The sequence below is a fragment of the Branchiostoma lanceolatum genome, chromosome 14 (genome assembly GCF_035083965.1).
Source record: "Branchiostoma lanceolatum isolate klBraLanc5 chromosome 14, klBraLanc5.hap2, whole genome shotgun sequence".
Lineage (NCBI taxonomy): Eukaryota > Metazoa > Chordata > Leptocardii > Amphioxiformes > Branchiostomatidae > Branchiostoma > Branchiostoma lanceolatum.
This window is the reverse complement of record NC_089735.1, coordinates 3363319-3388119: the sequence shown is the minus strand read 5'-3', so window position 1 is coordinate 3388119 and position 24801 is coordinate 3363319. Positions and strand designations below refer to the sequence as shown.

Genomic DNA, 24801 nt, shown 5'->3' with positions numbered 1-24801 from the left:
CACTATGAACATCAAAGACTTTGGAAGCAAAAGCAACTGAACACAAAATGAGCCATGAAGCTTACATTGCGGACAGGCAATTGCCTTTTAGTGGATCTGAATCACACCATTACGCAGCAGTAGTTATTGCTGTGTTTTTAGCCAAACTGAGCCATGGCGAATCCACTTCTATGGTTTTCACCTCCATGAAAAGTGGAGGTATTGTTTGGTGTCTGTCTGTTTTCATATATATGTGGTCAGCATAGCTCAAGAACCTCAGGATTAATTATGAGGATATTTGGTATGACGGTAACTTTGGGTGTTGGCAAGACGAAGGTTAAGGTCAATTTTGGGCCCCCTGGTGTGACCTTATTTGAGCCTATTTGAGTTGTGAACTTAGCTGAGAGATGGAATGAAGACTCTCCGAACAAATAAAGGTACTTTCCTGCTTAAGATAACAAGTATGCACCATATTAATCACCGACAGAACCACCTTTCCCTGTCACAACCCTTACACTTAATTGGCAGTGATGAAAAAAGACTCAGTAACGACCTCTTCGTTGGTTTGACCGAGACAAACGACCATGTAGTGCAGGTTGGAGGTTGACCACGTGGTGGCGCTGCAAAATGATGACTTGCCTTACACTTGCGCCACCTTGCGGCCATTCTCATTAGCACATTCTCTCTAAGTTATAACTTCATTGTACGCATTTGCATGCACAGAGATTAAAAATTAGTATAAACTATTGCGTCTCTCAATCCCATTACAAGTCTTAAGAAATACCTTTGTGGAGGAATGTAGTTTTTGTGAATTTGCTGTATGATTCATTAGTGTGAATTTTACCCTAATTCTGTAATATGTATTTTTTGTCTGCGGGACCAAGCCAAACTTCTTCGAACTTTAACCACGAATCAGTTTGGCAGTCTCTAGTCTCTCAGAAAGGCTGGATTATATTGGGCAGATTCACGGTTCATCTTTTCTAAAACCTAATCGCTGAAAAAATAACAAGACAAACTTACAAAGTTAAAAATGAACGTGACAACATATAGTCTCAAAAGTGGTGGAATGTGATGGTCAACCTTCCCATCCTGCCAGTCTCTAGTTACACCATCTTCCATCACATCCTGTAACTACGATTTCATCATTGGTCGGCTGCTACGTAAGTTTCCAGTTCTTTCTGTCAGCAGCAAGGTTTGCGAATCGTCCAGGTACAAGTAGACCGCTGTTGTCACCCAGGAGTTGTTGTATGTACTGCAGGTAGGTTGACGTCCTCGCCTGCGTCTGCCGTGTGACGGAGTGTACAGTGCGTATAGGTTGACAGGCTCGTTCTCAGGCATGTGCAGTACGTGTACGTGTCCTATAAACTTCAGCTGCCTTGACCTTACATGCTGAATCAAGGGTTTTGTGTTGGTCACTACCACTAGCCAAAAAAAAAACTACAGCCACCCACCGAAACAATCACACAGACCGAAAACATTGCCTTTGTTTTTGGTAAAAAAAGGGACGGAACTTTTTCACTTTTGACATCTTTTAATTCTTACAAGGTTATTTACAGAATGATACGCAGAGCAGCTTAGATCAACAGTTTCCAAAGGCTATTCGTGATGATATTGCCAAAGTTACCAATATGCGCAGTTACAATGGTGAAAAAAAGTAGGAAATTCTTGCAATCCTAGAAACCTTCTAAAAAGCAGAACAAACGACTTTCTAATGCACACTTTTTTCATCACTAAACAATAAATTTCCCTTAATTGAAGGAATACATGATCATATGGAAATTACAATGTCGTATTAACCATTCAATATTACTGTGACCATAATATCTTTTCAAAGTGTTACCAAAGGTTCAACTATAATTCCTGTGAACATTGGGTTCGAATATCTAGCTAATACAATATACTTCTTCCATCTTGATTTGAACGCAATATTCCTCTACAGGGAAAAACCACAATCTAAGACTTTACTGGTATGTCACGGTTCAGGTAAAAAAAGTCCTATAGCCTTTTAGAGGCTGTAGGGGCAGTGGGTTGTTATCAACTGTGTCTAGGGCTCGGTACTGGAAGAATGAGCCCTTCCCTCTCCTTCCACCGCCTTTTACCTCCCCAACCAAAGTCGGGTACCCATTTTTACATGAATGAGGCCTTTTCTCAAGGACACAACATCTGGTCCAGTGTAGCTAGGAATCGAACCATTAACCCCTCGATCCTGTGTCTACTAGCCTAACCATTGGGCCATAGACACCACCTTACATCTACAAAACATTTGGTCAAAAGACATGCCATATTGCACAACTAATAATCTACCTAAAGTCAAGCACTAACCTGGAATGCTTTTTCTCACACAAACATGTATGACTGGGAGCCACGAAAGCTACAAAGGCATTACACATCAAGATCATAACATTGACTTAGCAAGAGTTTGTTATTGAGTGATAAAATTACTTTTTGAAAGTTGTAATGTAATAAGATATTATTTCTTTACCAGCCCGTCCAGAAAAAAAAAGTGAATGGTTTCCATGCTAATTCCAAATAACTTTGTTGGGATGCTACTCAGAAAAAAAAGTGTTCTACAGTGACTAACAAAATGATACATCCACATAAGAAACTTTTGTGCACCACAAAGAATGGAACACATGTCCTGAGGTTCTATAGGGAAGCATGGACCTTGCAACTTGGATCACTTCATACACAAATGTACATGTCATACTTAATCCTTTGTTCATCATACAGAAAACTAACATTCTCTTAAAGTGCCTATATACAACAACAAGGATGTTTCAAAAGAGAGAAAAACGAGAACTGTTAAGTGATGCAAGTTTTAGTGAAACATGTTCTAATTATTAGTGAACTGTTTCCATCGTTAGCACAAGCAAAGTATTTGTCAAAAATACTACAAAACAAGAATACAAAACAAAATTTTACAGGGTATTAAATTCTTAAAAGGCAAGATTCAAAACAAATGATAACAGTAGTTGTTGTGAAAAGAAAGCATTCAATAAAAATGCAAAAGCATGAGTTTATTCAAAGTCAAGTCAGGAGTAGGAAGCCTGTGTTATGCTAAGGTCCCAATTAGAAAAAGGGGCCCTGTCGGGCAGTTCACAGGCTGTATTTTTGCACTTTCGGACGTTACCCTTACGTGGCCCTGTGGGACACCGTACGGCTACTGGGCTATTTTTGGGCACGGCCGGGCCCTGTGGTGACTTAAACTTAAATTCAACCTGGGACCCTGTAACAAATAGACACTGAGAGTTAATCGTGCGAACACCGAGAGGTACCCCACAGGTCACAGGCAGTCCGCTGGGACAAATTTGTGGCTTTTGTTTTGGGCTACACACATAACAGGACCGGCGTAATTGGGACATACGCATTCAGCAACCTCTCCCTGTCAGGAGCCGATGGGCAAGAGTGGGGAGTTCATCGAGCAGAGGCCGCTTGTGGGGCAGTTCAAGTCAGCCTGGAGACATTAGTTAAAATCCTCCCACACCATTATTGATGTATAGGGCGGTGCCCATCTCCGTTTCATAGCCCTGGGGCCACACTGTGGTGCAATCACTGCAGCAGGGGGCTAGTCCACTGGCAGTGGAGTGTGTTTAACTTCCATACTGTTTCATAAGTATGTACCATTCTTATAAAGTCTTTGGTATGACTCAATGCGCCTCTTGTCCAGAGGTGCCCTACCTGTGGCTTGAACCCCAGTCCTTCTGGTCCAAGTAATTTGAACCATATGAGTAGCAAAGGCGCAGACCACTACACCACAGGGACACCCCAGCTTGGAGACATAGCCCTAGCAATAGATTCCAAATGATAGACATCTCAACAAACTAAGGAAGAAGCTAGAAACATGTAATAGGCTATAGAATGACTTACTAACATATTTTAGAGCAAAAATCAAAAGGGAAGTAGCATTCACAAATTCGTCTTCACCAAAGATGTCTGTATGTACAAAAGTATGTACCCTTATGTTACTGGACCATACAATGAAGAGCACTTTAAGATGGTTGTTTTCCAGTGGATGGGTAATGCACATTTACAGTATTTGTTCAGATTGGAATACTTCTGTACACAAGATATCAGCATTGATACAACTGAAAATCAACAAAACAATAAAAATAAAGTTTAGTGTACAATGTATGTTCACTACAGTATATACAGATACCCTAATGGTAAGTATTAGGAACCCATGCCAGTTCCAAATCTTTGTATCCTGGGTGGAAGGGGCCCTCTCTTTGATACGTCAAAAGGTTTGCACTGTGGTGTTGTTGGGAGCTTTCTCTGTTTTTTCGGTGCAGAAAACGCACTTTGCGTCCCACTACCCAGAGTCACCACCCTCACCGGTGGTCCGTCTTCTGCCACGTAGGCCGCCATGTTTTCGTAGACATGCGGGCCGACCGCTAGGTCGTCGGGACCATACTCTTTGGTTTCAAACGGAGCAGAGCCAAAAAGGTCGCCCCGTTCTGTGTCGTCCCCGCCGGCTTGGACGTTAGCAATCACCGTATCAAACGGGACGAAACCGAAATTATCCTCGCGTCTCGCTGGTCCCGCCGCTCCGCGCAGGTTGGAGAAATCGTCTTCGAAAGCGAGCTTTGACGGTGCATCGGACGGGGAGACTTTCGCCGTGAGACGGTTTCCCAGCGGTCGCGATCTCCTGTCGAGCGGATTGAAAGGTTTCGCTCCGAACATGTCGAGACTGCTGTCGCTGCCCTTTCGGCGGTCGCCCGGGCTAGACTTGGCGCTGCTCCCTGTGCTACTGTCGCGACTTCGCCTGCCGCCCGACGATCCACGCCGTGTCTTTGGCGAAACCTTGAGGTGGCTTCTTTTTGACTTGGGGCTGTTCTTCCGGATTCCTCCGGCGGTACTCACTGTGTGCAGGTTGCGCCCACTTCCTGAGGAGTCCCGACGCTGCCGCCGCATCTTGCCAGGCGAGGCGCCGGCACTTTTCTTTCTCGTGAGCTCGTACTTTGCTGTGACGGCCGAGAATGGCTCCGCCCCGAAAACATCCGAAGAAGCGGCGACGGCAACGGGCGCCGCCTGGCCGGTCGGCGGCGAACCGGGGGGCGTGAGAATCTTTCTCTCGCCGAACGGCGCGTTTCCGAACACGTCTAGTTGCTCCCGCTGGTGGATAGTCTGAATCCTCGGCTTCTCGTTCTCATTCATGAGGAAGAACGGCGCCTTACTGAAGACGTCGGAACTGTTCGACCCGACGGAGAGGTTCCTCCCTCCCTCGATGTCTACCAGCTGAGCTTCGGCTACAAGGTCAATTTCGTCCTTGTCGGATTGAGGGGACGTCGGCGGGGTCAGAGTCCCACTCATGATGGACTCCTCCACTTCTTGTGCGGTTGGCGGGACACGGAAGATGAGCTCGCTAAACTCGTCGTGTTCGTGGTCCCGGTAGCTGCCTGCCTCCCCGCCGAAGTGAGCCCCTTCAATCATGTCTTCCTCGTCTGACGACGTCAAAGATTGCCTCCCACTAGACCCGTCCTCAGAACCTGAAATTCGCAAAAGAAGATAATCTTGCAATCTTGTCAGGAAATAGAAATTTTCATAAAAATGAAAACACATTCAAACAGAAGAGTCAGCATTCCACTGAGTGCCTTAGCCTTACACCTCCAGAAAAGAACTGTAGTTTCTAAGAAAGGTAAAGGAAATGCCTTAGTATTCATAGGAATTTTACGGGATCTATATGATCCACTGCTATTAAGAGAAATACAAAATAAGAATTCATACAATCTATTACCAAGAAACATTCGAATTTTACGAAATTCATACGATCTACTATGAATTTTACAGAATTAATACGAGTTTTATTAGTAGTAAAGATCATATATATTCCTCAAAACTCGTGTGGATTCCGTAAAATTTGCACGATGGTCAGTAGTGGATCGTATGGATTCTGTAAAATTTGTATATTTCTTAGTAGAGGATATATGAAATCCATGAAATTTGTATGTTCCTTAGTAGAGGATATATGAAATCCATACAAATTGTATGTTTCTCAGTAGAGGATGGAATGAATTCCTTAAAATTTGTATGATTCATACTTAGGCATCCCTGGAAAAGTTTGAAGAAAAAAGAAACTACCTTGTTTTTCATGCAGATGAAGACAAGTGAAAGCACCTGCTCACCTTTGAGGCTTAGACAAAACTCAGTGGAATGCTGGGAAAAGGCCCAGGCTGGCCGTGAACAGTTTCATCAGGTCAAATGTCACAAAAGTCACTGAATAAAAAGACTATTTTTCACACAACCAAGTGTTTTATTCAACCGACTTTTCGATGCCCGTCTGTCACCTTCCTCAGGGCATTTCTAACTGGTTCACTTCGCACTTCATGTTGCTGCTTACAGATGCGGTCTCAAAAGTCAAGTATTCACATGCATACAGCGATAGTTAATGTGGTATATACATATTACTTTACTTTTGGGACTGTATCTGTAAGTAGCGACACCTACAGCTGCTGTGTAAAGTACACCAGTCAGAATTGCCCTGAGGAAGGTGACAAACGGTCACCAAAACATTGGTTGAATGAAACACACAAAGAGTCTTTTTATTCAGGCCTTTGTCATACAAACAAGAACACCTTGCTGCCTTGGTAGCACCAGAAATTTTGTGTAGAAAAAAGGTGACAGGGATATTCTGTGGCTGTCATTAGATACTTGACAGGGTTCAGAAATTCATTTTTGGTTAGCTAAAAATTCAGGTGCACAGAAAGAATTTGCGTGTACAACAGGAAATAAAGTACATGAATACCTTAGTGTTGGAAGAAGGTTTAGCATTGTATTATGATTACTACCAACACAGATGAGCTTTCATTATACATGTACATGTAGTATGTAAGCAAACCTTGCCTTCACATTTTCAGACAGATTCTAATCCAAAAATAACCAAAGCATTGATTAGTTCATCTTTTTTTTTTCTATTTCGGATATATGGAAGATTTGCACTCACTACAACATCAGTGAGTGGAATAAGGATTTTGTCAAGTCAAGTTTTGGCTTCAGAATATCCCTGTCATCTACATTGTGTACATGAGCATCGCATTCAAAACCTACAGAATGATTGAAATAATCTGACTGTACAAATACAATGTGTGTTCTTTAAAAGTTCTCTTCACATGTATAATGTAAAGGTGTAGCAGAGTGACAAACTGTTGAGTATTCTATGAAAAATTGTTTTAGTGTTGTGTTCCAGTAAAAACAGCCCGAAAGATGAGTGAATTGCACACTAAAGGACACTGTAACCCAGTAGTTTCACCAGCAGGAGTTACGAAATGAAGATTTACAATTACAACACACCCTACCCTAGCCTCTACCAGGCTCCAGAGGGGACTGGAAAGGGTAGACGTTGGCCAAAATGACAGATAACATGCCAGAGGAGTTACTTTTGCACTAGCTGCCCGGGGAGTACAGTTCTGAGGTAGCAAACTGTTTGGTTTATTGGTCAGAAAATACCAGTGCAATGGCAGCCAGTGTTGAATTGCTGCAGGGTTTACAATCACATACTTAGTAATACACAACAGATACACATTTGCTCCACACATGCACTTTGTGGAACTGTCGCAAGGGTCTGGGCGGCTGCCATTCGGCGCCAGCAGGTGACCTCAATACGACCTTCCCCAACCGAAGTCAGGTACCCATTCACACCTGGGCGGAGTGAGGAAAGTCATGTAAAGTGCCTTTCCCAAGGGCACAACATCGGGGCATAGCAGTGGTTTCGAACCCGGGACCTCTCCGTTCTGGGCGAAACACCTTACCGATTGCGCTACAAGATGCAACTGTACTCCCGGCTGGTTAACTCCTCTGGCATGTTATCTGTTTTTTTTTGCCAACTTCTACTCTTTCCAGCCACCTCTGGAGCCTGGCAGAGGCTACCCTTAGGCCACACCAATTTAATTTCTTGGTTAACGGATTTTTATCTTTAAAAAAAATTTTTTTTTTTTAAAAATCATGAAAACCCAGCCTTCTGTTTTGGGGATTTTTTTTTCTAATTTTTTTTTTTTTTTTGAAAATAAAAATCCGTTAAGCAAGAAATTAAATTGGTGTGGCCTTATCCCATGAAGGAAGACTAAAACGGGGCATGGAAGACTCACAGATATAGACTTTATGTACAGTTGCACCTGACTAACACTTCATTGTTTGCTGATAGGACCCTGCTTGGCGGTGGTTGAAGGTGCTTTCTGGGTTAAAGTTCCTTAGTGGCAATTCAAACAGATGGTCAGATATAAATCTATTGAAACAGGTGGCACTACAATTCCAGATTGACCGTCTAATTTGGGAGAAAATAGTATCTGATACTTATGATGTTATATCATGAGGCTGAATGCCAATAACTAAAAGGGAAATAGCTTTTATTCTATGCAACATACAGTTTGCCCAAATTCTGTCTGAGATTCCCAGAATTCTGTCTGAGGTTACCAGAATTCTGTCTGAGGTTACCAGAATTCTGTCTGAGGTTACCAGAATTCTGTCTGAGGTTACCAGAATTCTGTCTGAGGTTACCAGAATTCTGTCTGAGGTTACCAGAATTCTGTCTAAGGTTACCAGAATTCTGTCAGAAGTTACCAGAATTCTGTCAGAGGTTAGCAGAATTCTGTCTGAGGTCACCAGAATTCTCTCTGAGATTCCCAGAATGCTCCAGAACTGGCCATGTCCTTTGAGATATCTTACTATTACCTAATATTGATACAACATACTTTTGTTAGATCATACTTGTAGACATTAATTCATTATGGTTTTCCAGAATTAGACTGACTGTCCGGAACTGTAGAGTCACCTGTTCTGATGAGATTCTATATCAAGTGATAGTACAAATGTAGAAATCAAACAGACAAGAAGCAAAGAATAGCTATAATGTGGAAAGCTCACAACATAATACAAACATGTACAGGATAGATATTCTGAAGACATAGTAAGGAAGAACAGTATGTACAAATGTATACTGAAATGCAAGTACAGACAGGATAGACAGAGTAAAAAGCTATTGAACTAAAAGCAGATTAATACCTACTGTAAATGCATTTAAGTTTGCGGTGGTTTTTGAAAATTCACTGTAGGGAGAAAATGGAGGGTTCACCATGGTTTTTAGTTCGTGGTTGAAACAAGGTGATAGGCGGGCACAAGACAAATCAATAATTTTTACAGTGGCTTTAAGTTTACGGTGAAGAAGTTACCGCAAAAATCTCAAACTTAAATGCATTCACAGTATCTTGATAGTACAGAATATCTACCATCAGAACACAAGAGATAGAAAAACTTTTTCAAAGACATAATTGGTGTCATCAAACCATCTTTTCCATAACGTAATGTAGCAGTTACACAAGCAACTGGATAAAATTTGGAGTTTCATCTTTTCCATTCAAACTGACAATACAGGACTTTTCCCCTTTCTAAATATTCTTGTTTAGAGCGCTTATATAGTAGTCATATCAAATAATGCCACATCTGGTATATCTTGCAAAGATATTTGAACAACTTCAAGTTGAAAGAATTCTTGATTGATGGTATGCTTTTCACGAGCAAGCTGACAATGCCATGTGCTGAACAGGGCTGTCTCCAACTCTAAATCATTTTCTGTCCCTCTCATTGTTTGAGAGCCGATGTTTTGATTTTCGTTGTTTAATCTGTCATTTAAAGCCTACAAAATTGCATTTTCATTGATTTGATGTCATGAAGTTGCCATTTTGGCGACGGACAGGGTGACTTTTTCTGTCCCAAGAAGCAAATTTCCGTCCTGGGACGGAGGGACATGTCCTGGAGACAGCCCTGCGACTGAATGTCAGAAAAATAAGCTGCAACTGCAAAATAAAAGTTCTCAAAATTGCACAGCATACAGCAAAGCGATCCACTAAAGCGGAAGTACAGCATCGTACTACAAAAGTACATGTCTAAGCCAGCCAGGGTACATGGAGGAAAATTCCCACTTCTGCAGCAACACACTGACAAGTCTAGAATGTACAAAAGTAACATTCGACAATACTCTTAGCCTGTGGGCCATCTTAGTTAGCTTTCCACGGCTCCCATACTCTCAGCTACAAATGTACAACAACTACTTATTTATTTATTGGTTTGGCATGTTGCCAGGGTTACCCAACTAGTCAGAGGCTATCACTAAGGGCGAACCCATGTGCTGCCGACTGTAGGTTTTTGGACCATCGCACACCGGGACATGCCCCTACTCTTTTTCGAAAGGTGTGGTGGGTTCTTTTACGTGCGCAGGGTGTGGCTCTCCCCAAACACGGGATCTCCATTTAACGTCCTATCCGAGGGACGTCCCTAACCCTAGATGAGCTAGGTACTCATTTACACCTGAGTGAAGTAAGGAAAGTCATGTCAAGTGCCTTTCCCAAGGGCACAACGTCGGGCGCAAGTTCGGACATAACTTAGATTAGATCCCGGGTCCCATTGTTTGACAGCTGCGCGCCCTACCACTTGCGCCACACAACGCCACACTACAACTAGTAGCAGAGAGTATGGGAGCTTTGGAAAACTAACTATGATGGCCCACAGGCTACAATACTCAGTGGTGTTAATGAGCATTTTGCATGAAGCTTTTTTATGAAACATCATATGAAAACTTCCCTGGAGATATACTGGCATCCCTGGCTGGCTTGAAAATCTACAGGAAGAAAATACAGTTGGGAGAGTTGAAACATGAACATGAAGAGGTATGGAGAACCCCAAACTTAAGAAAAAGGACCCCTAAGAAGATCTTATATATAATTACAAACTAAAGTAAAGAAAAAGAATCCTTAAGAAGGACTGACAGGATAAATGGATTGTTTTGCATTTGTAGAAAAAATGAAAAAGCCATCACAAGTTTTTTTGTAGATATTTGCAATCAACCAGCAGATATTTCCTTTTGTTGGCAGAATAAACATTTCTAACTTTGAAGAAAGCAGATTAAGTTGCTAGAATAAGACCATAAGATTGTTTCGAGGCATTCAGTCAGAAAGAAGACAGGATAATCATTGTAAATGCATCTAATTTTGTGGTAGTGTTTGTGGTAGTTTTAAGCTGGCGGTTGAAACAATGGGGTAGAGAGAAGTGAAAAGGGAAGAGAGGGGAAGAGGCCACCACGAAAACTTCATACATAAAATCACTGTAAACTTATATGCATTTCACCTTACGTTATTGTCCGTCCAGGCACATATAAGAATAAAGACACTGTAGCATAAACAAAGACAGAATAAGACCATAAGATTGCTTCAAGGCATTCAGTCAGAAAGAAGGGGCTACAGTATGTCATTGTCACACAAGAACAAAGACACTGCGGCGTAAACCAAGACAGAGATGAGCCCCAAACCTGTGAGCAGCGGCGCTACGCCCAAAACGTTCTCCCGACCGTCCACACTCCCGCTGCTGGCGTCGCTTCCCTCCGAGTGCGACGAACGATGTCTCCGGTACGCTGCCTTGCTCAGGTTCTGGTAGCCCTCCGCTCCCGCGGCCTCTGTTTCAGCTTCGTCCTGCGAGAGGACGAATGGTCTGGCGCCGAACGGGTCTCGAGAAGCGCCTTGATCGGGCGCAAACGGCGTGCAACCGAACTCATCCGTAGCTGGGTGGATAACCTGCTCAAAGGGGGTAGCTCCAAACATATCTGTAGAAAAGATAATATGCAATGCATTATTAGAGGGCAACTTTTGTTGAAACATTAACAGAGAGTTTCAAGGCCACATGAAAAAACAAGGCAAAATTCATTCAATATTTCTTTCAACATAAACTGATCACTAATTTTGGACAGGAAAAAATCAAAACCATCTAGGTATAAGTTAGCAACCAAATACTAGCACATGTATGTGAATGTTACATATGAAAGAAAATGAATGTGAATGTTACAGAAAGAAAAGAAGTAAGGTAAGTAACAACAAAATTCATCATAAAAATAAGATGTACAAAAAGATACACATGATTGCAACACCCAAAGAGACCCGAACAAGGGACGGTTAACATTTTTGACACACAACTGGTCACGTAGAAATACCTCACCATGAAATATTACATGACGAACAGTGACACTGGTGGTCGATACAGAACACTGGGGACTGGTTCAAAATAGTCAAGCACTCGCACTTCAACCAAGAAAAAAACTGGACAACAAAGTTCAGAGTAGGCCAAGACAGAACTTAAATATTTCATAATAATACCATGGAAATGATGAAAAATATGGAGAACTGCAGAAAGGACACATTAAAAACAATCTTAACACTTGCAAGAGCTAAATTTATAATATAGTATGAAGAAACATCAAGGCACTGACAGAAATAACTTAGATCATGCATGTACAAATTTCTTTGTTCCAACATCTCATTGATTCCAGTGGATACAATATGGAGAGTAGAAGCTACAGTTACACAGTATCTTCCTATGTTGCATGATTACTAGTAGTGTAGAGGAAATTGACAGTTTCTTCATCATTTTTTTGCTGAGCAAAAAATGTTTTACGCTCTTTTTCTCAGGGGTCATACGAAAAATACAATTCATGAGTCCATGATTCAACAATAATTCATTGTTCCTACTTCACAATTACTTGACATTTTAACACTGCCTTCTCATTTCTTGCTTTTGTTCTTAGGACGGACTAGATGATACTGCTGTAAAAAGTACAAAGTATGCCATGCATTGGGTTAACAGGTCTCCACTTCCCCTTCCTTTGTGATAACAATGCACAACGTGACTTAGTCTCTACCAGACTAACCGCGCCGGCTATAGGGAAAATATCTGCCAGAGGAGTTTGGCCATTGAGGCTTTCATTCGCAGGCCTAGGATTGCAGATTGGACCCTCTCTGCGTAGCCGACTCCCTTAGCATACAATTCACTCTATTTGGCCAATTTCTACTCTTTTCCCAGCGATCCGCGGGGCCTGGTAGAGGCTAAACGTGACCTGCGATACCCCAGAACCGTGACATACTTGCATGAGAACAAGGGTGTTGCATCCAATCCTCCTAAAACTCTTCCCACCGGTGGAAAGGCAGTATGAGAGGCAACAGAGGGGAAAGCAAGTGTTAAACAAGCATGCTCTTCAGTAACCAACATTTTTGGGTCTGTGAAACATCAACCATTGGAGCTTGGTTTCAGAATTTGTGACTGTGAACTTACCGGGCGACCAGGGAAGGATTGGTTACACTATCATATTATGGAATTAACCAATCATTTACAGAATGCTAAACAGTTCCAGCATTCTGATTGGCTGAAGCAGCACCTGCTATGATTGGTGAAGTGTCCCTGCTTTGTGATTGGGTGGTTCAACATAATCCATACTTTTCATTAGCCTCACAATATGCTATGAAATCCCAGCACCTGATTGGCCGAAACAGCCCCTGCTGTGATTGGTGAAGTGCTTCTGATTTGTGATTGGTTGGTTCTATACTGTTGATACTTTAAAAATAACATGATTACAAACGTTGTATTACAGGAAAGAAAAGAAAAAGCTAGATGATGTAAAATGCAACTTAATATTGAATTAGATATAATAAGAAGAGTAATAGAAGGCAAACGCTTAGCAATGGGTTGTGAATGGAAAGACAGAAGTTAGGTGAAATGCTTCATGACACAAACATCCAAAGAGCCTGTTAACTATATTCAGTACGATATCTACAATTAGCATATCAGTGGTACTGACTCTACCATTAAAACAGCCTAATGCATTGAATAGCAAAGATCTTTGTTCACAACTTAAACCAAGGAGTTACAGCCGCCGCGGTTTTGTTGACTGCCTGTTCCCTTAATCTGGGCAATACTAACTGGTTTTACTTCACACTGCAGCTAGGTGTCGCTGCTGCAGTGTGAAGAATGCGTTCCCAAACGTGACTCAGTGTTCTCGCCAGGCCTTTTCAGCATAGGGGCCCCCGATGCTGTGATCTGGACCCCCGATGCTGTGATATGGACCCCGATGCTGTGTTTCAATGAGCATAGGGGTGTTTCTTTCTCGGAAAAACATTCATTAATCTTATAAAAAGTTCATATTTGGCTTTAGAATGAGGATGTTGCAGAGGAAAAACCCTAACTTCACAAAATTTCTCCCTCAAAATGCAGGAAATATTGTCTTATTTGGTTATGAACTTCAAATTTTTGTGCGATAAGATGCCAGACTCCCAACCGTTATCATGTCTTTGGCACTCCGCGAGTGACTCAGGCCTCGCAAAGTTGGCCTTCTATACCTGACCCCTATGCTGTGAAAAAATCCTGTTGAGAACACTGTGACTTGAGTCTATATCCCCCTTATCACGGTTCATGACTGGAGTGGACATTCACCGAAACGTCATCTGTTATAACTGTTAATTGTGAATTAAGAGCTTTTTTATTCAGTCTTTTACCGATCTGACGAAATCATTCACGAGAGTCTAAAAGATTTCGTCCATCCTTAATTCCTACCTTTCTTTTCTATAAAAGAAATGGAAACCCTACGAAGAGTATCACACTTTTGATGATAAACATTTTTACAGTGCTTTAATTTAACGGGAACATGTTTTTGTTCTTCTCCTGTAGTTTACAGCTATGTACATGTACAGTACATTGCAACTCAGATACAAACATATAGCGACGATAATTGCTCTATAAAGATATTAAGACACAGGCAACTTGGTCAATTTTGTACCACTCAAACTTAAGAAAATGTGTTGTCCTGTTTGTATGAAAAATTAGTAAATATCTTTCTCAAAATCTCTTAGAATGAACGACAGGTGAAGAATTCTTGATGGTAAACAAATATTTGTAAGCAGGGGATAGAATTTGCCGTACAAGTCCACCAAATACTTGGTAGTTTTCACAACGCTTGTAAGGGAACCAATAAGGTTGTCATTTTTCTAGAAACATTCGTCCAGGAAATGGTATTTTGCAATAGGCAAAATAAACCTCGGATGTCATGGTTTCTATGTTGCGTAGGGTACAAAATTGTCCAAGCGCACTGATCTAAAGCATATGAATATAAAATGTTGACAATTATGTTAAGTACATGTAGATAGATAGCTTCTTGCTGTTAAAGATAAAGCTCCATGGGTTTTGACTCTGTCAGTGGTTAAGGATGCATAAACTGTTACATCATACGTCTGTTACCATATTTGGATAGGAATATTGCGTGGACCAATCACAGGCCACTATCTGCAAAGTGATAGGTTCTGTGCCTGTGCCGTCATGTGATTGGTCCATTTAAATGTATCACCTCAGCATGTGATTGGCCAGTTATCAACCAATCACAGAGTCAAATCATATGGTGCCTTTTTTGCATATGCAAATCATGAAAGACAAGCCTAACACTTGTTAAAAGGACAGAAAAATTACATTCAATTTAGTTTTGAATACCAGTCCTGTTTTTACAAAATAATCACTTATTTATAATGATCACTTATTTCTTAATACATTGTTGCTTACTAAACCTAATGGTACGATAATAGATTGTTAGCATATTGTCGAGTTTATAACCTAATAATCTTCTCTACAGGTACATGATCAACAGGTCCAGCTAACAACACTTCAGAAATTTCATTACACTTACATCTCTCTGAAGTTCCTAAATTCCTCTCTATGCCTATCTACATGTACATGTACTAACGTTACAAGGCCTAGCTACCATACCTGTACACCCACTCACCAAACACATCAACAACCTTTCTACTTTACATGGTTACTGCACACACATCTAAATACAGCGTAGGACCAAGCAAATGCAACCAACTTGAAAAAAAGCAAACTTTTAAAAGCATCTAGTCGGAGGTCTCAGATATTGAATTACATTTGAATTCTTCATTGATTTTTGACGACTCAACTTTTTTTTTCATTTCACATATACAGCTTGAATTTTGAGTGTGACGTTCTTAGTCACTAATGACAATGAGTCACATAGTACATGTATGTGCATTTTATATTTCAATTGTTTACATATCACACCTTTGTCCAGGATATGCTCCAGTGTGTATAAGTACTATAACTACTCAAACTTCATGTCCGATTCCCTTACAATTTGTAAGATGAGCAAAACACTGGAAAAAGACAACAATATTTGACATATGCTATGAACATGTGCATAAATGTTGGAGGGTGACTGCCAAATGAAAACAGTGAATGAAACAAAAAGCAGTTAAGACTAAAACAATCTTACGGTAACTGAAATTGAGAGTTAGAATTCTGAATCAAAGAGCACCATATACAGTACCAATGCTCACTAAACATGGAAGAGTTAGGAGGACTGGAGACCATAGCAAGAGATTGAGACTCAGATAGCCTGTGTTTTACTGTGCCGTTGTCACAACACTATAAAAAATTTCTCATGCAAAACTTTGTTGTGACAAAAAACATAATTTTGCACCCGTATACTGTCATAAAACAAAACTGATACGCTAGTCTTTGAAAACTGAAGTATTGATATAATTTGACAATCCTAAAAAAGTGCAAAGCTGATTTAAGTAAAAGTAATGTGGGAATGTACATTCTTATTCTTTGTGCAAGGAATTTCATGTCCATGTAATTTTTCCTACCAGCCATGATACAGACTGACAAACCTTTCAAACACCTGAAGTTGTTCGTCACATGCATATATTTTTGCTTAAGAACAAAGCAAGACAGAACTAACAAGAAAAGAATACAAGAGAGAGACAGCCATGCATTGAAGCAGAAAGACCATGCACTTGTAAACAGGCATTGAAAAAATATGGGTGAAAAAATACTCTACAGTGAGAAATGATATACAGAATTATATATAGAAATAAAAAAATAAAGAAATAAAAAAAAATCTGAAAAAAACTCATCATATTAGCCGTGAGAGATTCTAGAATGATGAAAAAGAGGCAGAGAAAATGACAAAGTTGTTATGTCTGTGATCCTTTCATAATTGACAACCATTGCTTGAGTCAGTCATATTCTGTTTTGTCAAGAATGAACATCTACATGTAACTACATTAAATGTAAGCTTGGTTGACTCTGACGTAGCCAATGATGGTATGAGAGACTGCATATGTTACAATCATATAGTATGTTACTAAGAACCTCATATTGATGCAGTTCCATGTTTTTAACAAGCAACATGGTATTGCATACATTTGTACATTTACTCCTCTTGGTGTCAACATACATGTACATCAAACCTTTCTGGATCTTGTACAGTGTGTTAAAAGGTTGGACAGAAAAAGCTTGGTAGGTATAGAAGCTACTGTAATGTTTAAAGTTACAATGAAAGTGCATTGCACTTGCATCAAGTGGTACATGTACAAATACAACAGGTCAAAGGACATGTCAAACCTACACTACCCTTATGACTAGGTTGTGACTCTAAACCCTTTGCCGAAAAGGTAAGGCCTAGGAAAAAAAATGTTGTGTTTCCTATTACGGTCCTGAAAAACTTAGGGTCGGTAGGTAGGTAGGGATTTTTTTTTTTAGAAATTTAGAAGTTTAGAAATAACTTGCACCAATCAAAATATTGTTGCCCTGCACAACTGCGCAAGCGGGTATTTCACACGCTGTTTTTAATCACTCAAGTTCAATTTAGATGTCAGATCGAGAATTTTATGTCCCTCGCCAGCGCCCGACACCCCAAAAAAAGGCTAGGGTCGGTCGAGTAACCGGAAACACATTATTTTTTTTCCTAGGCCTAAGCATATATTATATGATTTTAAAGGTTTGTATGTATCTAAAGCTTCACTCCTTAGGATGAAGTGAGATCAGAACCTATCACACGTGTAACACATCAACAGCAGTTAGCAAGAGTAGCTGTCTACAAATATTACAACAGAGGTAGGGAAGAAAGATCTATCATAAACACCATTACAGTTGTATGTGTATAAGGGGGTTCCTCGAGGGTGCATACATGGTCCCCTACTAAAAGTCCCTCAAACATAGAAGTCCAAAAATTTTCCTTGGTTTGTTGGACCTTGTGACTTCTCATTTTTAACCTATGCTTAATAAATAGAACCTAGTTACCTAGTGCACAGAAATCAACAGCAGAATTACAGCCAACCAATAGAATGTAGATCATTATATTCATGACAGCATTAGCATGGTAGCTCATCATTGTCAGCTGTTAATAGAGTAAACAGCTAGATGCAATTCCAACACGACAAAGAAGTCCCTCCTAATTGTCTGCAAGGTGATGTGTTTTAGTGATCAAACATAAGATCATGTCTTTGTCAGCAGGGCTAGCCCTTTGTAATACATGTGTAGCAACAGGCTAGTTGGCCAGCCCTGGCTGTGTGTGCTGAACAGCCAAACCAACAATAGACAAACTAAAATAGTGATCATTCAATCCTGATAAGGCCTAGGAAAAATGTTGTGTTTCTCTTTACCCAACCAACCTTAGCAAAAACATACCGAGCCCTTTGTTTGTGTTAGACTGCTGGCAAGGGACTTAAAATTTTCGGTCTTGACATCTGAGCGATGAGATCCAAAACAGACTTCCTTAATTTCACACTCTGTTGATGTAAGAATATTTAGTAAACATTGCACTTCTTTGTTTAGTTTTTTAATATAGAATTTACTTGTGCTTGCACAATGTACATCTTTCTGTATAATCACAATATGATGTTGAAAATACCAGAGTCCTAATGCATTTCAGTTTCACATTGTTAAAATGTATCTGTTGGATCACTTTGGCCAAAAGATAATAAAGAAAAAGATAATTACCGACCCTAATTTTTTCAGGACCGTAATCGGAAACACAACATTGATTTTCCTGGGCCAGAGGGCTGCATATACAGACAGTTGAAACTTCTGATAGACCTCCTTGTTGTATTAGAACGCAGTTTATCTGTTTCCTCAGATGACAGCATGTTAATAGTATGAAAGCTGTTGTTCGCGCTGCTCAGATATCGATCAGCTTACCTTCCGCGGGCTGATTGACGGGCGGCTGAGGGGCTTGCCGTTTCTTCTTCTCTCCACTGTCACTGGAGTGTCGTGAACGCCCACCTAGAAACAACAACAAAGGTATTAAAACCGAAGGTAGTGCCAAAGTACCGTGAAAAGTTGCTAGGGGGCCCATTATGGAATAATTTCTTCCTTTTGCCAACCCCTACCAACAAATCAAATATCGTTAAGATTCATCCACAACTTCTGGAGTTAAGCTGTTGACAATCACACATGCATACAACATAAGCTTCTTGATGAAGGTATCTGTATCTATATAGCCGGTATAACCGCCATTCAGCGTAACACACCAGCTTCGCAGGCACGCGGCGCAGCAGCAGCTGGTTATATTACGCCGAACGACCTGTCACGTCTAACCTTCGCATATCTATATGCATTGTTTTAAAAGCTGTCTAATGAGGATGCTTCCACGGTACTTGGTTGCAACGAGTTCCACTCTACGATCGTTCTAGGAAAATACGATTTTTTGAACACATCAATCCTAGGTAAAAATCTGTGAAGGAAATGCATGCCCGCAGTGCATGGGTACCCAAAATAATTGTTCACTAACATTAGTAAAACAATTGCTGGTCAAAAGCATTAGATTAAAATGAGATAGCTGCAAAAATCACAGGTGCTCCTGAGTATGAATCGTCTTGATAGTATCTAAGTTCATTAAGCGTTCCTACTCTATCCTTCATTGTTCTGCAATGGAAAAGAGATTGTATAAAATCACCACTAGATTATCGTCAGATCATATTTTGACTTGAATATCACTTGACAAGAAAGGCACAGAAAAAGATGCAGTTTAAGACTTCTGAGGGACAGTTAGAAGGTATATTGTACATGTACATGGGCTTCAAAACATATCTGCACAGTACAGACAATCAAAAGAAAGGCAGTCACAGCAAGTCACTCTGCCATCTGCTTTACAGCGATTGATGCCATCAACCCTGCACCAAAAGAAAATGTTTCAAGAAACAGAGAAAGAAAGGATTGTTACTTAGGGTTTGCTGGAAGTGAGTTCAGGTTAAGACAATGTAAAGGCATCTTATGCATGATTGGTGTTTGGTAATGACTCTGGAAGGGAGACACTATGTCATTATCAAGTGGTGAAAAAGGGTGAATGAGGTCTTGTCTTGTGCTGTCCCACACCATAATTTGGTTATGCAGAATCAAAGAGAAGGTTAACAGTTGGCTTGATGGTTAGTTACTAGTGACAGGAAAAGGGTGTGAGCTAGAGGAAATATTTACCTGTAAAGAAGAGAAAGGTTGGATGTGGCAGTTACATTGTAGGTGCAAAAAAAGGTAGGTTGTTCGTTGTTTAGTACAGCTACAGCATTGTTCAGTTCAGTTTAGTACAGGTTACACCCCAATTCCACTAGAGCAGTGACCGTGCTGACACCTAAATTTTGAAAGAACTCTCAACGAATTTCATATCATCATATAAAACAAATATGTTCAGCTTTGCATGTCTTTTTCAGCCATACTTTGACGTTTTGCATGATACGGCTATTTTGAAATCAAGGGTTACACGAACCCAATTTAGGTCGCAGCAAGATCGCAGCGAGATCACAGCCAGATCACAGCGTGATGATCACAGCGTGATCGCAGCGAGATCACCGTCTAGTGGAAGGAGAGCCTGAGCAGAAAGGATGGTGTCCTGCAATCATGGAAGAAAGAAAGCAGCCAGGTTGGGAAAAATGGCTTCTTCTTGCTCGAAACTTCCGATCCTCACAACCAGTAATACCTGCTGCTGTGACGTCTGGGGTGAGGAAGGGGTTGGTTGAGGTCAAGTCCAAGTCTTGTGGGCTGCTCGGACTGCTACTGCTCGCTCTTGAACTTGAACTGCCATTGGCCGACAGGTCTACGAGAGAGAGAGAGAGCCATGCAAGGTGGAAACAAAACTCAACACAAGCAGACGTATGCGATAGACACAACATCAACAGAACTGATTTTAGAATGAAAACAAGTGTCACCAACAACAACTAAATGTTTCTTGCCTCAATCTTATTCTATATGATACAGAAACATTTTGTACAGTGTAAAATAACAAAGTTGTTACAAAGTTATAACCACAAGATGTAAGAAATGAATTCAGGGTGATCAAAGAAATGAAATGACTTTTAAAAATGACACCACGTACAGAATAGAATATTAATTGTGATTCAATGGTTATATAAGAGAAAAGTAGCGTTAAAGATGATTATAATCGGGAAAATATAAGCCGGGAAACTTCTTTTTCACCAATGCCTGAAAATGAAAGACCATTGTTGACACCACTGTACTATGGACAATGGGAGAGAGAGAGTGAGACAATGTGAGAAGAAAGGAAACCTGTGCTGAGTACCCTGGAATCCAGAGCAATTGTACCGGCCCGCGCCCCGAGCTTACCCGGACCTACCCTTCCGCTGGCCCCAACAAACTACCCCGCCCCACTTCTCGTTATATATAGCCCACAAGATCGCTAGCCATACTAGAGCGGAGCTTGTTTGGCTAGCGGGAAGTGGGGCGGGGTACGTTGTCGGGCCAGCAGGAGGGTAGGTCCGGGGAAGCTCCGGGCGCGGGCCGGTGTAGGTCCGGGGAAGCTCGGTACAATTGCTCTGGATTCCAGGGTAAGTGAGTAAGTGAGTAAGTAAGTAAGCCTAAATTTGTAAGTAAGGCCACACCAATCTATCTCATTAGTTCTTGGAACATTTAACGGTTAATTAACATTTAGCACGCTCTGTTATCAGGTTGGGGAATATTCCTGTAGCTCAACTGGTAGCAGCCTCATGGTTCCAAATAGTTGGTAACTAGGCGACCCCGGTTCAATCCTGGGAAGGGCATCTCGGTTGGGGTTGCACCCGTCTTTTGGAAGGGATGTAAATGGAGGTCCCACGATCTGAGCATGTTAAAAGGGAAGGGCTATCAACCCCTCCCTGTAAAAATATACCCTACTTCTGAAACAGCAAGGAAACTTGCTGACCTGCTGTATGTGACCTTCCAGTTTAGCATCATTGTTCTAAATGAACCAACAGTTTAAATTGGTGTGGCCTAAAGTACCCAAAGCTTCACCCACCCTTCGGACATGTCAACTGTAACCCAATCACAACCCTTGCCAAACTGTTGTCTAATGTAGCATTAATGCGGCACTACACGCACCTTAGCTGAGCACATTGGGCATTAATGCTGGATTTATGCTGCTAGGACATTGAGGGAGTGGTACTTGGACAACCATAATTACCATGGCAGTGTGCACTAACCAAGCATTAGTGTTGCATATGTACTTCTGGCATTAATGCTACATTAGACGACAGTTTGGCAAGGGAAGTACCTGCGTCTGGCTGGTCAGGCATGAGGAAAGGGTTTGTTGTGGGGTCCAGAATTAGCATATCGGCAGCAATACCCTCTGGGCTAGCAGCCTGGCTACAGTTCATTTCTGAATCATCACAGTCCTCTGAGAAACAATCAACATGCAGGCTTAACAGTACGCTTTGGAATGATGACCTCTGTACCAATACCTGTACCTGATGTTACGTTTAGGTGTACACACATCCCTAGTAGCTACAATAGGTCCACAATGGTAGATGTTCAAAGATACAAAAAATCATTCTAAAAGTAAAAAATGAATACATGTAGCTTTTGAAGTGCTTACTAGTCTCTGACTTGGCCCTCTTGCCCAGCATGTCAAACTCCTGTAGTAACTTGTCCTCTGAGGTGCTACTTGTGTTACCACTGCCAGACTCCAGAAATGGGTTCCAACTGGACAGCTCCAGCTTGGGGCTGCTTGGGGGTGTGTGGTTTGGGGTCGTTCCTGTAAGGTCACAGGGTGAAAGGTTAAAGGACTATAGGTGGGAGGTCAAAGGCTGTTGTTTTTTCCATGATTGAACAGTATCATTAGGTTGGTATGTAACTGGATAACAACGTTCTTTGTACACAACAAAGTGTTTTATTCAAGACCAGCGTTTTGGTGACTGTCTGTCACCTTCCTCGTGGCAATTCTGACTGGTTCTGTTACACACCACAAGAAGGCATTAGGCCACACCAATTTAATTTCTTGATTTCTTCGTTAACGGATTTTTCTTTTTTAATTTTAGCAAAAGAAAATCATGAAAACAGAAGGCTGGGGTGAAAACTTGCACCTGACCCTGTTCACCCCCTGAAATTGTGTGACCAAAGTACAAACTTTCCTCTGAGATTCTGTTTTCCTGTTGATTTTCCAATCTAGCATTTTTTTCAAAAATTCTGTTAACCAAGAAATTAAAATGGCGTGGCCTTACTGCTAACAGATGCGGTCTCAAACGTAAAGTATTTACACATATAGATAGGTAGGTACATCATGAGCTGTTTACAATGCAGTCCCAAATGTATTGTAAATACAAAATATCGGTCTTGAATAAAACACTTGAGTCAATTGGTTGCCTACAAAAAAACTTTGTTATCTGGTGTGTTTTTTTCCTTGTCTTAACTCTATACACCAGGACACCTGAAAGTTGTTCCTTAAGGAAAGTTTGACAGTGGAAAGAGATAGTATTAGTAAGTCGTGCCACCATGCATTTCTTCCAGTTAGTATCCTGCTAAAGTGGGTAAGTAGGAGGATGGGACAAATCTTTTAAGTAATTACTTTACACAACTTAAAAAAGGGTTCATTGTAAGGTATTTGTTTACATTTTGATCCTAAGTAAGGGGAAAGATAGAATGGTTAGTTGAAATAGACTTCATGCACACCTGAGTTAGTACATGAATGATGTTTAGTTGGTAAAAACAAAGAAGATGATATTGTCATGGTTTTGAATAATGTTACGCAACTAAACCGTCAGTTAGCACTACAAATGGTTAACATTAAATACTAACAAAACTGCTATTCCTATCCAGAAAGTTAGTAATAGTATCATTCGACAGCAGCCCACTAAAGCCATCAATACAGAAACCCATGAGGTTATTTTTTTCCACATTTAGTAACTTTCCGAGATTCCCCCAATACCAGTTACGAAAGCTTGGAGAAATTTTGCCATGCTTCGGTGTGCAACACAGAAATGGCGCTCACTCTTTTTGACAGAACGGGGGAAGGACGTTCGGACTACGACACAAAACGGGTTCCGCGTTCGTGGCAGAACCCAGAACTTGGGGCTTGTCGGTGGAGTATTCACGGGGGATGATCCTACATGTACACGAAAGTGGAAATGGTGACACAAACATTGCATGTCAACAGAAATACAGGTGCTGCATTCCAGGGTTTTCCCAAATTCCCCATTTTCATGAAAATTTTGACGGAATCTTGCTGCTACGGCCAACTTTATTGGTTGTTTCTCAGATTTAAACAAATATTGTAGAATGTCAGCAAGTTTTTGCTGAGATGATGAGGAAATATTAATATTTGGGGAAGACCCTGGTACTGTACATACAAACAAATGTAATGCAAACGTAGGAGCCATTAAGTAGACAATAAAAAAGACGAGAACGAGAAATGAGAAAACTATTTGTCCTTTCTTGCCCAAGTACCATATTATGAAAGGAGTTGTACATCCTGCATGTACATGACCAATGTCTCAATGACCAAAACTGAAACCAAAGTTTTGAATTTGCAGAGATTTTGCTCAAACAGTTATTGGGCAAGAATGTAAAGAACATGTTACCGGTAAGATAAGATGTGAGAAATTAATAATGAACTGCATGCAAAATTACTAGTATCTAAATAACAAAGAAAACGTTTCAGTTCAGTGACACAAGTGTCTCCACGTGTTCCTGTCGCACATGAGAAAATGACTCTATAATTGTACTGTAACTAGTACAGATAACTACAGTCAAACCTGGTCGGGCAACCATGTCCAGTCACAGTTAGTTAAGTTAAAATCCTCCCACACCATAATTGATGTATAGGGCCGTGCCCATCTCCGTTTCATAGCCCTGGGCCACACTGTGGTGCAATCACTGCAGCAGGGGGCTAGTCCACTGGCAGTGGAGTGTTTTTAACTTCCATACTGTTTCATAAGTATGTACCATTTTTATAAAGTCTTTGGTATGACT

General features: G+C 40.9%; 1 protein-coding gene across 9 annotated transcripts in view; it reads right to left on the bottom strand.

Annotated features, from left to right (window-relative positions):
• Window positions 1–1490: 1490 nt before the first annotated feature.
• Window positions 1491–24801, bottom strand: part of LOC136448874 (AP2-associated protein kinase 1-like) — a 39276-nt gene continuing 15965 nt past the window's right edge. For 3 of the 9 annotated variants that reach the window (XM_066448559.1, XM_066448560.1, XM_066448565.1), the window contains 7 exons: window positions 23822–23935; window positions 22430–22588; window positions 22109–22231; window positions 20543–20659; window positions 18772–18855; window positions 11273–11563; window positions 1491–5465 (listed from right to left, as the gene is read on the bottom strand). In XM_066448559.1, the coding sequence (XP_066304656.1) occupies window positions 4150–5465; window positions 11273–11563; window positions 18772–18855; window positions 20543–20659; window positions 22109–22231; window positions 22430–22588; window positions 23822–23935 (2204 nt within the window). In that variant the 3' untranslated portion in view covers window positions 1491–4149. Of the gene's footprint in view, window positions 5466–8041; window positions 8162–10474; window positions 10586–11272; window positions 11564–18771; window positions 18856–20542; window positions 20660–22108; window positions 22232–22429; window positions 22589–23821; window positions 23936–24801 lie in introns of those variants that run through there. The other 6 variants (XM_066448566.1, XM_066448569.1, XM_066448562.1 and 3 more) reach the window with 6 other exon arrangements.